This window comes from Rhineura floridana, chromosome 9 (genome assembly GCF_030035675.1).
Source record: "Rhineura floridana isolate rRhiFlo1 chromosome 9, rRhiFlo1.hap2, whole genome shotgun sequence".
Taxonomy (NCBI): domain Eukaryota; kingdom Metazoa; phylum Chordata; class Lepidosauria; order Squamata; family Rhineuridae; genus Rhineura; species Rhineura floridana.
The window spans coordinates 111,553,236-111,568,541 of record NC_084488.1 but is presented as its reverse complement, the minus strand read 5'-3'; the positions used below and the strand labels follow the sequence as shown (position 1 = coordinate 111,568,541).

General features: G+C 43.9%; 1 protein-coding gene across 1 annotated transcript in view; it reads left to right on the top strand.

The window, feature by feature from the left end:
* Window positions 1-15,306, top strand: part of ANXA3 (annexin A3) — a 32,492-nt gene that overhangs the window by 6,251 nt on the left and 10,935 nt on the right. The window contains exons 2-6 of the mRNA XM_061583289.1: window positions 659-696; window positions 5,773-5,860; window positions 7,690-7,784; window positions 12,739-12,852; window positions 13,744-13,834. Of these exons, the coding sequence (XP_061439273.1) occupies window positions 659-696; window positions 5,773-5,860; window positions 7,690-7,784; window positions 12,739-12,852; window positions 13,744-13,834 (426 nt within the window). The remainder of the gene's footprint in view (window positions 1-658; window positions 697-5,772; window positions 5,861-7,689; window positions 7,785-12,738; window positions 12,853-13,743; window positions 13,835-15,306) is intronic.

The following is a 15,306-nucleotide window of genomic DNA, read 5'->3' as shown; positions in this document are numbered from 1 at the left end:
ATAAACAGCAACTGGAGCTATAAATATCAAACAAGGAATCATTAAACAGTAGCATTTTCTCCATGGGTATTAAAGCCTCTAGCCAAAAACAAAACCTATAATAGGAGTCAAAAGTGCTTTAGCTAAATGTTCAGTAATCTGCTACTATATCAGCTAAATAGAGTCCTGTGGTACTTAGCATTCCTGTATGGTATATGGAGGTTCTCTATTGCATGGGGGAAATTTTAGCCTAGTCAGACCCAACCCCCCTCCCCAAAAGCAATGAAGGGTGCTCAGCTGAATTTGCATGTGACATCCAGTGTCTGTTATATCAGCTGTGGGGAACCTCCAGCCTGCAGGTCTAAGTAGACCCATGATGTAATGTTTGCAGGATGACTTCGCTAACTGACTGGAATAGGTTTACAGGTTTCACCATGTGTGTGTGCTCGCTCTCCCCCCCTCTAATTCGTTAATGGATTTCTATGGGAATATGGTACACTGAAAAAGTAATGCATTCAAAATGGTGGTGAAGTGCTGAAGGAGGTTTGGATGCTCTCTGCAGTGATACCACTGAAATTATCACAGGAACCTACTGGAAAGTGGTGTCGACTGCCTTAGTGCATTTTATAATTGGTCATGCCCAGTGTAACAACCTGCTAACGTCTGCTTATTATTCCAGAAACTTTCTGCGAGAAGATCATCATGGCTTCTGTTTGGGTGAGTAAAATTATGAAGTCCATGTTGGTTATTCATGTGCATTTGGACTCAGGCAGATCCCAGAATGAAAGATCAGTGACCAAGGGTGTGCGTGTAGAATTTTGCATACCTGGGGCAGCCCATCCTGAGCAGATCTCCATGTGACATTTCCATAAGCTCATTGACTGACAGCAGCTCTCCATCAGGTGGGTAGGTGCTTACCCACCAGCGAATCTTTTAGCAAGTTGGCTTGGCACATGGAACAGGGCCTTCTTGTTGGTGGCCCCCCAGTTATAGAATTCATTTCCCTGTGAGGTTAGGCAGGTTCCATCTCTCAGCACCTTTAAATGTGCCTTAAAGACCTGTCTTTTTAGTGCTATTTTTAGTGGCTAGTTTGTGGATGTGTCTTGGATATTGGTATGGTCATGGTTTTGCTGGGTGTATGGGTACCTTATGCTTGTTTCAGTAGTATTTTGTACTGTTTAAAATGCCGCAAAAATATGCTTTTTATCTAGTTTTGAAATTGTAGTGTGATTTATTTGTTGGTGTATATTTTCATAAGCTGCTTTGAGAAGCATTTTGTTTGAAAATGATCTGTAATTTTTTTCCCAATAAATAAATAATGAAGCTTTTTGCCTGACAGGTATGTGGCATTCTGGGAAGCCTCCTAATACCTGTGTTGTTGTCTGCCTGTTTCAGCTGCAGATATGTAAAGTGTTGGCATGGAGCAAAGCAATCTGCAGATATTTTTTCTTCTCGTGCGCTTAGAAAAGCCGCTTTGTTTTGTCAATTAATAAGTTGGATTAAGCAATTAAAACCATGTAGTTGATTAGAGAAGATGTCCTTGGTTAATCAGACAGCAGATTTTTTGGGGGGGTGTTCATTTTTTTATTACAAAGATGGCAGGTCCCATTGCGGCAGAGGTGTTCCACCACCACTGTTCAGTCTCGTGCTGGATGGCATCGAATTTTGCTCATTTGTTTAGTACAGAGATCACAGCTTTGCTTATTATCCATTAGTATCCTATCCAGTCTGCCCCTTCTAAGATGGATGTCATCTAAAAGCAAATGGCAGAGCGTATGAGGTTGCCTTCTGGTGCGTCAGACCCATTCAGCTCCTTATTATTCACATGGACTGACAGCAGCTCTCCATAGTTTCAGGGTGTCTTCCCCAACACCAAGTGTTGAACCTGAGACCTTCTGCACATGCTTCACCACTGAACAACGGCCATTCCTAATGAAAATTTTCTCTCTTGAATTTGTAACTAACCTCGCAGACAAGGGTAATTAGTTGATAAATGGATGCCAAATGCATGTGGTTAAACAGTTAAGGTTTCTGTGATGTGATGATTGCCCTACTGCTCATTCCCATTCATTCACTCACTCATTCATATTTCTGTAATTTGATGCCACTTTCCACTTCTTAGCAGGCGTTCTAAATTATCTTACAGATGACTGACTTCTCATCCCAGAGGTGAGGGAAAAACACATTTAATTCTGTAGCTGTAAAACTAGCATTTTTCATTTTAGGGACAAAAGAACATAAGCCTTTAACCTAGGAAGGGTGTGCCTTTCTCGTAGGAGGTGTTTCTCCCACTCCCTTGGCTTGGTAGCAAATGCTTCCCATGCCCTAGCACTCTCTCTGGGGAAAATATTGGCATGGGAGAAATTTGAGAAGTAGCTCCCAGGGTGATAGAAAATCAAGTTCAAGACTGGCTCTAGGATTGAATGGTTGCTGGTTACATTGATTCCCCCCTCCCCCTGCATCATACTGGGAAATGAGGGCAGCAGGAAAACCACAAGGTTGAGTGGGAGCTGCCATTTTAATTTCCCAGAATGCCCCAGACCGCCCAATGGGGTGTCGCTCTGCGGCACGGAGGGAAATTAAAAGAGAGGGTTGCCAACCCAGTTGTCCAGCGCGGAGGGTCCAGGGCAAGTGTCAGCACCAGGGGGCTCTGCTGGGGTTTGAGGGCCCCAGCAGCTGCCTCAGAGTGCCAGCTGCTGGTGCCAGGCCTGATTCAGTGATGTTGGCTGTATAGGAGACACAGGAAAGTTATCTTTTGAAGATGCCTATTGGAAGAACATGACAAGAAAAACTGGCTTGGCCTTCAGAATCTTGGGGAAAGATTTCTAAATATGTTTGGAACGTAGGTTTAGCTTTGTGTGTTTAACTTCACATCCATACACAGCAGATACAGCGAGGCTGTAATTCCGGCAGTGCTGTCACGTCCATCTAATCCCCACTGAAATGAACAGGAAAAGTGCTGGTTCTAGAATTCTGGCCCATGATCCTCCTTGTGCCATAACAATGAAAGAAAAACAAATCTTCCCCCTTTTTGAAATCAGAGCATAGAAGAAGTTTGGTCAAAACGGACTTTGGTTATACAAAAAAGTAATTGCTTTCCTGGCTTTTGCCGTGGAAGAACATAGGAAGAGGCCTGCTGGGTGGGACCAAATGTCCATCTAGCCCAGGGATGGGGAACATTCTGCTCTCCGGATGTTGTTGGGCTCCAACTCCCATCAGTTTGGAATCAAACAAAATCTGGAAGGCCAAAGGTTACCCATCCTCAGTCCAGTCCAGTCTCAAGAGCCTCCCCTGTCACATAAGACCTTTCAGTCCCAAATAGAAAACGGTGTAACTGTGCCATTGCTTCCAGCTCATACGATTTTGTGTTAGCCGTCCTGAACCTCACACACATCCACCGCAGTGTTTTGGACGGCAACTTCCACCAGCCCCAGCTGGAAGGCACCAGGTTGGGAAAGCTAAAATGCTGAGGCGGTTTACTCCATAACAGAAACAGGAAGTAGAAGAGGGGGGAAATGGCTCACATCTCCATGCAGGCAAACATCCTTGTGAAGCCAGCAAACACCTGGCCTTGTGTGTGGAAAGCAGGGCCGCACCCATAGGCTGAACTTCTCTGATTCACTTTCTACCCGGCTCCAGGGGCATTTTGTCTCCGCAAATAAAGGATTGGTTGTGTTTTTGCCATCTGTGCACATTTTCATTTTAAGCTCCTCTTTTAACCATGCACATAACGCACACTGCTGCACTAGCAATGCGCATGAGTCGCGGCAGTCACAGGAATGTGCTAGCTCTGTTTAGGTTTTATTTACCATGGCTGAAACAGAGCACGTTCAGAACCATTGCACCTCATGCAGCCAGGATTTTGGCATCTGGACAATAATGCGTCTTTCCCCCCCCCCCACAGAGGAATTTAAAAAACATTCCTGAAAGCGTGAGGTCATAAGCTCTTCTTTTTCTTTTTTCTTCATAGAGTTATAGAATGGTAGAGTTGGAAGGGGCCTATAAGGCCATTGAGTCTGACCCTCAAGTGAATTTCCGCTGCCCTCTCCCAATACATTTAGATCAAAAGATATAAGCCACAGGCTAGGACTTTAATTTGTTTGCAGGTTTATATATACGTTGAGATAGGAATAAATTGGATTCTGCTTTAGTTCTTCAATGTGTTCTAAATAAAATGTAAATGCATTGCCTTCAAGTCGATTCCGACTTATGGCTTTCATGAGGCTGAGAGGCAGTGACTGGCCCAGGGTCACCCAGTGAGCTTCATAGCTATGTGGGGATTCAAACCCTGGTCTCCCAGGTCCTAGTCCAACACCTTAACCACTACACCACACTGGCTCTCTATGTGTTCTTAGTGGTACCATATTATTGATGTCTTGAGGGGCTATAGTGCAACAAAAGTGGGACTGCTCCCTCCTCCGGAGCTTTTGTGGTGTGAAAAGGCAAGGGATTTCACCAGGAAGTTACAGGATGTGCACTGTTTGGAAATGAAGCGGCGTGACTGCCCCAAAACTTGCAGACACTAATAGCATTGAAAGTGGGGTTGCCTTTGGCGGGCCTGAGAGCATCATGAGCACAAATAATCATGAATTCCCATTAAAAAGAACATCTGGCAGGAGGCTTATAGATGATAGATACAGGCCTTGGTCTGACATTTTCTCATCTCATTCTTGCATTGGTGGGCTCTGGGTCCTCTAGTGGTCAGGAAGTAGCACTTCCTCATTCAGGAGGTTGTCATCCTTCCTGAAATCCTTTAACTACCCTGAATTCAGCCTGCTGAGGGTTTGTGTGTGTGTGTGTGTGTGTGTTAAAGCAAGTTTGCAGCCCTTACGATAGAGAAGATTGCCTTGAAAGCATGAGGGCAATGCTAGGTATCTTCAAAGCCAGAAGTGGGCCTGAGCACTGCTTTTTCTCAATGAACCCATGGTGGCTTCATTAGGCAAGTTAAAACAATACCTTAACTGTTTTAAAAACAATTTGGCAGACAGTGATAGATACAACAAAGCAGCCATAAAACACTAAAGCACCAGAGGGGAAAAATAAAAGTAAAAAGTAGCAGCCATCAAAAATCATTTATCCACAGCAATTAAAACCACTGCAAAGGGAGCACCCATTTGTGGTCCAAAAGCCCTCCTAAAAAGCAAGGACTTGGCTGTCTTATGGAAGGCCATTAGAGAGAGAGTGAGATGGACCTCCCCCTACATGTGTGTGTGGGGGAGAGGAAATTCCAGATTCTGGATGCAGCCACTGAAAAGTCCCCTTCCTGGTCCGAACTTTCTCTCTAATCTGCCTCTTCAATATGTCTGTCCCTTTTTTTAAAAAAAAAACCAACTATGTAAAAGGCATTAGTGCCTCTGATCAAGGTGTCTTATGTAGAGCATCAGACCGTTGGTAAATCAAGCCCAGTGAACAGCTCTGGAGGGCCTCAGGCAAAGGGTTTGTTGTCATAGGAACTTAGGAAGCTGCCCATTGGCCCATCTACCTCAGTAATGCCTACACTGACTGGCAGTGGCTCTCCAGAGCTTCAGATTGGGCTCTGTCCCAGCCCTAACTGGAGATGCTGATGGCTGAACACAGGGCCTTCTGCGTGCACAGCAGATGCTTTGCCACTGAGCTGCAGTCCTAACCCTGCTGCCTATGACCCTTTGGCCTTGGAGGCGCAAAGGGTGCGCGGCACATCTGAGCGACATCCCCTCCCTTGTTTAATGTTGTGTGTTGTGCATTTCTGAAGCCTGAAAACGATCGACTGTTTGTTGTGCTATGTGACTCTTCCTTTCACTGTCTCTACTTTAGGTCGGCCCTAGAGGAACAGTACAGGATTACTCCGGCTTTAACGCGTCGAGAGATGCTGAAGCGATTCGGAAAGCAATTCGGGGAATAGGTGAGTGGTCCCGCTTGGTCCTTCTCAAGCTCAGGGAGGAAGACAGGCAGAGGAGCTGTTCAGGTGTTGTCTCCCTGCAGGATTCCTGTGTGAGGGCCACCTTCTGCATGGGACTCTGCCCGGAGTCATGGTGGCTTCTCAGCATTGCACCAGCCCTTGCGGCTTTGACATCTCCCTTCTTAGGGAAGTTGCTCCCACAAGAGGCATTGATGGAAGCCAACTTGGATGGCTTTAAAAGAGGATCAGACATATTCATGGAGGATAAGGCTATCCATGGCTACTAGCCACAATGGCTATGTTCTAGCTCCGTGGTTGGAGCCAGCATACATCTGAATACCAGTTGCTGGAAACTGCAAGAGGGAAGAGTCCTCTTGCACTCAGGTCCTCAGGCCAATGGGCTTCCCATTGGGGCATCTGGTTGGACACTGTCAGAACAGGATGCTGGACTAGATAGGCCATTGGCCTGATCCAGCAGGCTTTTCCTATGTTCTTAACAACTCTATAAATACAAATCTTCACAAACATCTTTTAGAACGCAGGAAGTTGGCCTTACACAGAATCAGACCCTTGGCCTATCTAGCTCAGTATTGTCAACTGACAATGGCTTTCCAGGATTTCAGACAGTGGTCTCCTCCTGCCCTACCTAGAGATGCTGGCAATTAAACCTGGGGCCTTCTGCTTGCAAAGAGACCTTCTGCATGCACTGAGCTGTGGCCCTTCCCATCTTAGTCATATTCAGTGTCTATTTATTCCAATGAGTCTGCTCTGAGAGTGTGACTTAGTTGGCTATCCCCCACTAGTGATTTGACACCAATTTATATATATATATATATATATATAAACTCCCATGGTCCAAATAAATAGTGATCAATAATTCACAAATTTCATTCACTTCATTCCAGCTAAATCAGTGTTCCTTCTACAGCAATGGGAAAAAAGTGATCTAAACTATTGATTTTTCCTCCAGTTCTTCCTTTTTCCTTCTGTACTCTAGATCCAATAAGTTAGCATGACACATTTCATGAAAACTCCACACTTCATTTCCCACTCAACCATTGTGGGTGCTTCACTCGGGCCCCCACCCCACCCCTGTTGCATTGCGCTACTATAATTTTCCCTGCTGTTAATAAGTAGTAAATTCATTCCATCAAATTTGATTCTGTGATCTCCCTGTTACAGCGAATAGCTGGTGACTGAGCTCTCCTCTCTGAATTTGTCCATCTCTTAAACAGCCATCCAACCTTGTGAGCCACCCAACAAAAGTGCCAATGACTGCCATGGTGCCAAGGGTTGGCTCTGTTGCTGCCCACGGCTGCAATTTTGCACCAGTGAGGGACCAGGAGCAGCCACTTCTGAGTAGCAGAGTTCAAGAGTGTTATTAAGATCAAGGTTTTTAAAGGAAAACTTAGCAGTGGATATAAAATGGAGGTGAGGGACCTGAGGGCCATATTCCCTTCTGGACAACCTTTCAGGGGCTACGTGACTGTGGTGGGTGGGGCCAGAGCAAAAGAGAGTAGAGTAACAAATATAAATTTTGCTTTTGTCCAGTAGGTTAGTGTCTGTCTGTGTCTGTCTGTCTGTCTGTCTGTCTGTCTGTCTCTCTCTCTCTCTCTCTCTCTCACGCACACACACGTGTTCTGAGGACCAAAGAGAGGCTTTGAGGGCCACATTCTGTCCTCAGGCCTGAGATTCTCCTCCCCGGCATGAGCAACAGAAATATTTTATGCAGCATTACAGATTGCCGTGGCTTTCAACCCGTCGTTGGAGATGGGAGTTCAACCACTTTTTATCTGCAGGCTCTTTTTTAATCAATTCTGTTTTGTTTTTAGGCACAGATGAAAAAATCCTGATCGACATCCTTACCGGAAGACCAAATGCTCAGCGGCAGCTGATTGCTAAGGAGTACAGGGCAGCTGCAGGAAAGGTATGGTTTGGGGAAAACTCTGACGAGAGCAAAAGGGGTCCCCCAGTTCAGGGTGGCTGTTCTCTTGGATTGGAAGTTTGGCTTTTCAAAAGGGGAACAGTTCAGCAGCAGTTTTCTCGGAGAAGGAAATGTTTCAGCCTCTCTGTTGCAAGAGGGAAAAGAAGAAGAAACCTCCAGTGGGATGCAATTGATTGCATAAGACCAGGATTCCCGTTCTGTGCCCGGTACCTGCCGGGCAAAGGGGCGAGTTTGTGGCCGCAGCCGAAGCCCAGGCCGCCATCGTGGGGGGGGGGTGCGCATGCAGCATGCTGTCGCGCCGTCGTGACACACAGAAAGGAGGCGGGGCGGCGGAAGGCCATTTAAGGCCGCTCCACCAGCCTCCCGCCCTCCTTTGAATTTTGGCGGCGCCCGCCCGCCCCTCCCTCTGCTGCAGTGTGATTCATTTGGTCGCTACGGGGCCGACTAGGAGTTTTTGGCCTGCCTGCCTCGCTTTGCTGGCAGGTTTCTTTTGCCTACTCCACACTGTGGTTGGGGGGAAGGGTCAAGGGTTAGCATGGTGCCTTTGGGGTTAATAGGCTGATTGGTCTGTTTTGGCTTAACAAGTTAATGGTCACTGGGCAAGGAAGTGCGGGGGAAAGGTAAAAAGGGAAAGGGCAGCTAGGTGACACCTTTAGGCACCTTTGGGGGTGATTGGCGGTCCGGGGGCCTGCAGCTCAGGGCTATATGGCCCGAGGGCAGAACACGGGCCGCCTTTGGGGCCAATGTGCCTCATCCGCTCGGAGTTTCAGGGCTCCGGGGGGCGGTGATGCGGGTTGGACCCCCAACACATCTTCAGGGTATGGCCCAAGCTGGGGTCTGGCACAGGGCAGCCCTGGGCTCAGGCAAGGGTTTGGTTGCCCTATGGCTGCAAGCAGGCTTTGCCTGGATCATCAGAATGCTCCCGCACTTGATTTCCCCTCTGCAGGTTCATTATTCTAACTGATTCCGTTTAATAAAGTGGCCCATGATTTAACCCAATGAATGGTGTTTTTCAGCAATAGGCCGCAATCAAATCCCTACTTGGCTGTGAAGCTTATTGCAGATCATGTCGTCTCAACCGAATGTTCATCACAACTTTGCAAAGATCCACTGGGGGGCCACCCCATTTATACCACCTGAGCTCCTTAAGGGCTGGGCAGAATGTGGCAGTGTGGTAGAATGTACAGCGATGAGATTAAGGAAGGGTGCAATTGAAAGTAGGACTGAATTGGGCTGTCTAAGCTGCAGTGGTAGTGCTGCGTATCCATATGCCAGGGCTTGGGGATCTTTTTCAGCCTTTTGGGGGCCGCATGCCTGTGGTGAGAGGAGCAAGAGGCAACAGTGGGTGGGGTAGTGAAATTTTACCTTTGTACACGAGATTTCTACACGCAGTCGCATGCCCCCCCCCCCACCTAGGCAAGCAAAAGACATGATCAGAATTCAGGGACACTTTCCTGTTGGGCAAAACACTCCAAGGAGGATTCAGCCTGGGGAGAGGGTGTGTGGTGAGGAAGGAGGTGTGACTTGGATAGAGTCCTGAGGACCAGATTGAGAGGCCTGGAGGTCCACATTTGACCCACAGGCTTGAGGATCCACACCCTTGCCACATGCAATCAGCAGTCCGTGTGGGTTAGTGATAAGCTACATGGTGTTGAGGGGGTCAGGGCTATCCAGGGACAAGGCAGAGATCGAATTCTCACTGTGTCATTTTAGACTGCAAGTGGCTCACATAATGAGTGCTCCTGCACACACGTGCCCACAGATTCCTCCACGTAGGAATCCTCCTCCTTCACTGCTAGTTTTCCAAGTGCCAGGAACTTTTGTGTGGCAGAGCCTTCAGTTGGATGACACCTTCCCACCTGCATTTGTTTGCTTGCTTATTTCATTTTTTAAACTTAGACAACTATCCATCAGTAAGTATTTGCCGGATATATTACTTTTTTTTTTTTTTACAATAATTTTTATTCAAATTTTCATAAAACATAGAAAACAAAATCATAAAACATTCAAAGACAAAAAACAAAACAAAACAAAAATGATTAAACAAAAAAATAAAATAAAATAAAATGTTGACTTCCCATTTGTCACATATCAAATCAGTTATAGGTCTACAATATATAACAATCCTGTCTCTTAAATCATATTATAAAATCACTTTCCTCCAGTAGTTATCTTAATTAATCATCAAATCTCATAAACATTACTTTATTCTTTCCACAAAAAGTCAAAGAGAGGTTTCAATTCTTTAAGAAATATATCTATCAATTTTTCTCCAAATAAACATGTCAATTAATCCATCTCGTTAATAATTATAATAATCTTATTGTCATAACCATAGTCCAAATAAACATTTCGATTAATCCATCTCATCAGAATCTGTTAGGTCCAATAATTTCAATAGCCATTATTCCATTATCCCTATTAGTTCCATCTTCCATCTTCAATAGTCCTGTTAAGTCCAGTAATTTCAGTGTCCAATCTTCCATTATCAGTATTCCATAATAATCTTGCTGTTGTAGCCATAGTCATATAATAAGAGTCTGATGGGAATTTCCTCTATCCCAAATATTTTCTTGCCATCCATTCTGAATAAGTTGCTGAAATACTGTTGTAAAGTCATATCTGTGTTCTTCTTTTTTACAAAATGCACTGGCTCATCTCTTAAGAGTTTTTCCATTGTCACATGGCTGCAGTTAATTCCATAGATTTTCTCTATATCAAGCTCCATCACATCATTCCAGTCCAGAAGATTATCCAAGCCATTGATAACTTTATCTCTAATATCTTCATTAATTTCTTCAGAGATAACGTTAAATTCCAAACAGTAGATTTTATTTCTAAAATCCATAAACTCCAGATCTTTTTCCAATTCCACATTTGTTCCAATCTCCAGGGCTTGTATCTTCCCTTTATTTTTTCTTTTCTCATCTCTGATCTCATTCTCCTCTCTCACAGGGTCCCCTATTTCTTTAAGCTCCTGCGTCATTTTGCTCAGTTCAATTTTCAGCTCCTTACTACCCTGTCGCAGGGTTTGTTTCGTTATCTCAATCTCATCCATTATTTTCTGAAACATAATTACTTCCAGATTCTCAGCCACTTTCTTGATTGCCATTTTTAAAACCACGAAAACAAAGCAAAACAAAAATAAAGAAGAACCACTTCTTATTTCAGCAACAATTGGGTTAATAGTCCAGGCTTGATGACATCACAGTATAAACAGAGCAACCTGCCTTATCTCTCTTGTGCAAGAATGCAAAACAAATTTAGTTCCCAGCATCAAAACAGTTAGTGGCGTCGTGAAGAAGCAGATTCGTCAAAATAAAATAGACCAAAAAGAGAATAGTCCCAGACAATATAATATTCCTCGGAATAGAAATCAGGAATAGAAATCCCTCTTCTGTTTATTATCTTTAGAATGCACTTCCAGGACAGCTTTTTGCGACAGAAACAGAGATAAGCTGTTAATTTCGTGAATAACAGAGAAGAGCTATATCTCACCCAGAAGTTGTCCAAAGCCGATCAATCTGACAAATCTCCTTTTGCTGCAACAATTTAAACCAAGTAAAAAAAATAATAGAAAGAAGGGTGCTTGCCTGTTAGTCCGTTCTCTCTTTGAAGAAAAGATAAACGTATCGCTTAAGCAGATAGAGCTTGTTAGAAAGTCCGTCCGGCATTGTTGGCTGGACCTTATCTCATAAATTAATGAAATCCAGTCCTCCCAACAAAAACAGGCTTTGAGGTTGATCTCTACGTTTCTCCCTGCCCGGGAGAAATTTCATCAGTCAAAAAAAAAAATGTTCTGACTGATTTATATCTGAATAAGCTTCTTTTGAGGCGGGAGCCCGTCCCAAAAGCAGGCACAAGCGAAGTCACCCTTCCCGGAAGTCACCAAGTATTTGCCGGATATATTACAAGCAAGACGTATTTATTGTCATTGTTAAAATGGACAGTAAAAGGCAGCAAAAAAGGCAGTTACTGTAAACCGCCCAGAGAGCTTCGGCTGTGGGACAGTATATAAATACAATAAATAAACAAATAAATAAATAAAAACCCCATCCTTGAAATAGAGATGGAATAAAACAATTTACAGCCCAGATTTAAAGCCACATATTTTTTAAACTACTTATGCTGTTTAACATTGCTGCTGTGTGATGTTGCTAAATTTTGTTTAAAGCAGCACAGCAGCAGCAGAGAGTAACAGCGGTTAGAAATGCGAGTGTGCCAGCATGTGTGTGTGTTTACCTAAGAAAGCAGGCTTTTACCCTGCATCAGGATCACTGAGACTTGAGACTTAGTAAAATAAGAAAAGCTACTTTATTTATAGAAATACATAGTAGATAGAAAGGCATACCTAGTTCTAACTAACTAAGTTGGAAGTGCAACGCCCAGGCGTGGGAGTTGACCTCATGGCTAGGAGAGAGAGAGCAGAGACAAAGGTGTCGGAGAAGAAAGGAATGGAAAGGGCAGAAGGAGGAGGGGCAGGTAAGCTTCCCTAAAGACGTAACAGTCTAGCAGCCGGAAGGAAGTCAGTCAGAGCATCACAGGTAAAGGTAATCAAGCCTATCCATCTGGAGGACCCTAACTGTATCTCCTTTTTGGAACATAAAAGAACAAAACAGGAGTGGCTCTTGCCCAACTTCCAACAAACATGCTGTTTGAAGTGGTACCACCTTGAGAGGGGCTTATCTCCTCCCTGAGAAGTAAGCCAGAATGAAAAGAGAAACTCAATGGACAGTTTGTCTTGGTGGTAAAGGGTAAATGAAGACAACCCTTGGAGCCTTGACAGGAGTTTTGACAGTGAGAAGCATTCACTCTTTTTTCCCCCTTCCTTCCTTCCTTCCTTCCTTCCTTCCTTTTTTTCTTCTTCCTTCCTTCCTTCCTTCCTTCCTTTTTTTCTTCTTCCTTCCTTTCTTCCTATCTCTCTTTCTTTCTTAAGGAACTGAAAGATGCCTTGAAAGGGGATCTGTCTGGCAATTTGGAGCGTATTATGGTGGCTCTTGTAACACCTCCAGCGGTTTTTGATGCTAAACAACTGAAGAAATCCATGAAGGTAAGTCTACAAAGATGGCATTGCTCCTTCTGTTATTTACTCATTGAGAATTTTATCTTGCCATATTCCTTGCATCTGTTGCTGTTTGGGGGAAATAAAAATGGCCATGCTATATTGACAGAGTGTCTGAAGGGGGATGCTACTTCATAAATTGAGCAGCAGCTAGCCTCTTCAGCAGTAGTCATTTTTGCAAAGGAAGTAGCAAGTAACACTGTAGCTCTCCATTCCATTGCCTCTGGTGTATGCGCATTTCTTCTTTGGATCTCAGCCCTAGAGCATGTGAAGATGTTCTGTTGCATCCATGGACTTCTGTCCTTGTAGGAACCACCACATTTGTGTTGAAGATGTTGGATGCCCCATGTGTGCTGTAAAGATCTTTCTTTGGTGCCATCAGTCCTGAAAACCCTTTCACAGAAGGCAGCTCTGTTTTAAAATGCATACTTTTAACCAGCAGTTAATGTAGTGATCAATTAATTGATCAGTGCTTTCAGTGCCCATTCTTAACTGTTAATTCACACCATTAACTGAAGGTTCATCTGAGGCCTACATTAATAGGTGCAAACAAGCGAACATTAAATCCGATGGCTTCAGTGAACAAGTTAAGCACTCGCTTAACCTTCTCATTTTGAAATCTGTTAAGAACTTGGGGATTCTTAACTTGGCTGAATTGTGTAAAGTCTGTCTTTCTTCTTCTGGCATGTTTTCCCCCCCTTGGTTGTTATCACCTCTTCCAGCATGTTGTCTTGCTCTTTAAATCCCAGTATATGAGCATTGCAGCTGCTGCTTCTGAAGGTTACTAAATGCTAGATCCCGAGAGAGGATCTATGATAAAACCTGCAGTGGAAAATGCATAAACCCTCTTGGTACAACTCTTTCTCGCTCTGCGTCTAGGGCTCTGGAACTGACGAGCAGGCACTGATTGAAATCCTTGCTTCAAGGACCAGCAAGCAAATGAAAGAAGTTGCCCAGGCATATTACACAGGTAACAGTAACTTTAAGTGGAAGGATATTGGTTAGGCAGTTGTCATAATTGTTACTTTCCCTGCAGGCGACACTAGCTGGAGATTGACTAAAGAGGTTTCTTTGGTAATTGCAGTGGGGAACAGGGATGGAAAGTTTTGGTTCTGTCATCGTTCCAGTCTTAAAATCAGTTGTCCACATTTCTGCAGCAATATTTTTTAAAAAAAATCTTCTAAGAAAATCCATCAACATTTTAGTGCAACTTTCTCTTAATAAGCACATTTTGGTATGTAGTTTTGACCAATGTACATATTTTTGCAAGGAAGTTTCCCTAATACAATGCATTTTTTGTATATTGTTTTACTAATATGTTAAGTTTTATGCATGCTAATGCATGCATTTTTGTAAACATTGGTTGGAGAACTGCAGTGCAAAATTTAGATAAGAGCAAATTTTGAGGGACGGCTATATTTCGGTTCTCACATTGTTTTGGAAAGTGCAAGTTTGTTACACCCACCTTTAAATGCAAACTGAGTAGAATTTCACCCCCTCTTTAGACCTTTTATAGCTGGATAGCTGAGGAGGGCAATGCTTGGGATGGAGTAGGAAGAATAAACCAGAATGGCCTCGGGAAGAGAGTCACCTGAGTGTAGTCCTTTTCAGCCAGTACCGCTCTTGAGTGTTTTCTTTCCTTGCGAAAGGATCCTTCCTGAAGGCTGACTTACTTGGCACTCAGACTAGTCAATAACATAATCTTAGGAGTAAATCTGTCGAAATTATCCTGAGGTATCTGAACAAGCCAGCAGTGGCTGGTGCTCCATGGAATCCTCTCTGGGTTTTAGTCCGAACTTTCAAGGAGTTGACCTAGGTACTTTCTTTATGAGCAGCTACATACTAGGGATGGAATCCTTTCCTTTTTTACGTTTCATTTTTAAGTGTGGTCTCCTGGTAGTTGTTAATGACCCAATTCCTTTTTCCTGTGATATCTTTTCATTTTCTGCAGGGCAGACATTAAGGCAGATAATCAAGTCAGTGTCTTCCCCCTGCTGCTTACAATCAACACCTCATTGCCCCCCCCCGCTGCTTTCTGTCTGTCAGTTACAATCAACACCTTATTGACATCAGTGAAAGGGAATCCACATTTGAAGAGGTCACATAGAAAGTAGGTCAATAAAAGTATCACTCACGCTTTCAATGATTTCAAAGTGAATTTTAAAAAATCTGGTGGAAAAGAAGAATTAATTGGAAACCAGGCACGGAGAGTTGCGACTTCAAATTTCTCTCTGCAAATATAGAGAATATCAGAAAGAATAATTAGTCCGATGGCAAATCTGATTATTGCAGAAACGGAGACCATCACGATTACATACTGCACTCTGTTGAGTCTTATCTTGCTACCCATACTGGTGATAAAGCCCCATTGAAACCAATGGAACAAGTGCTTAGCTGTTTAACCCTCATCCCGTTTACTTAGTTTTGGCTGGCTTTAGCTGG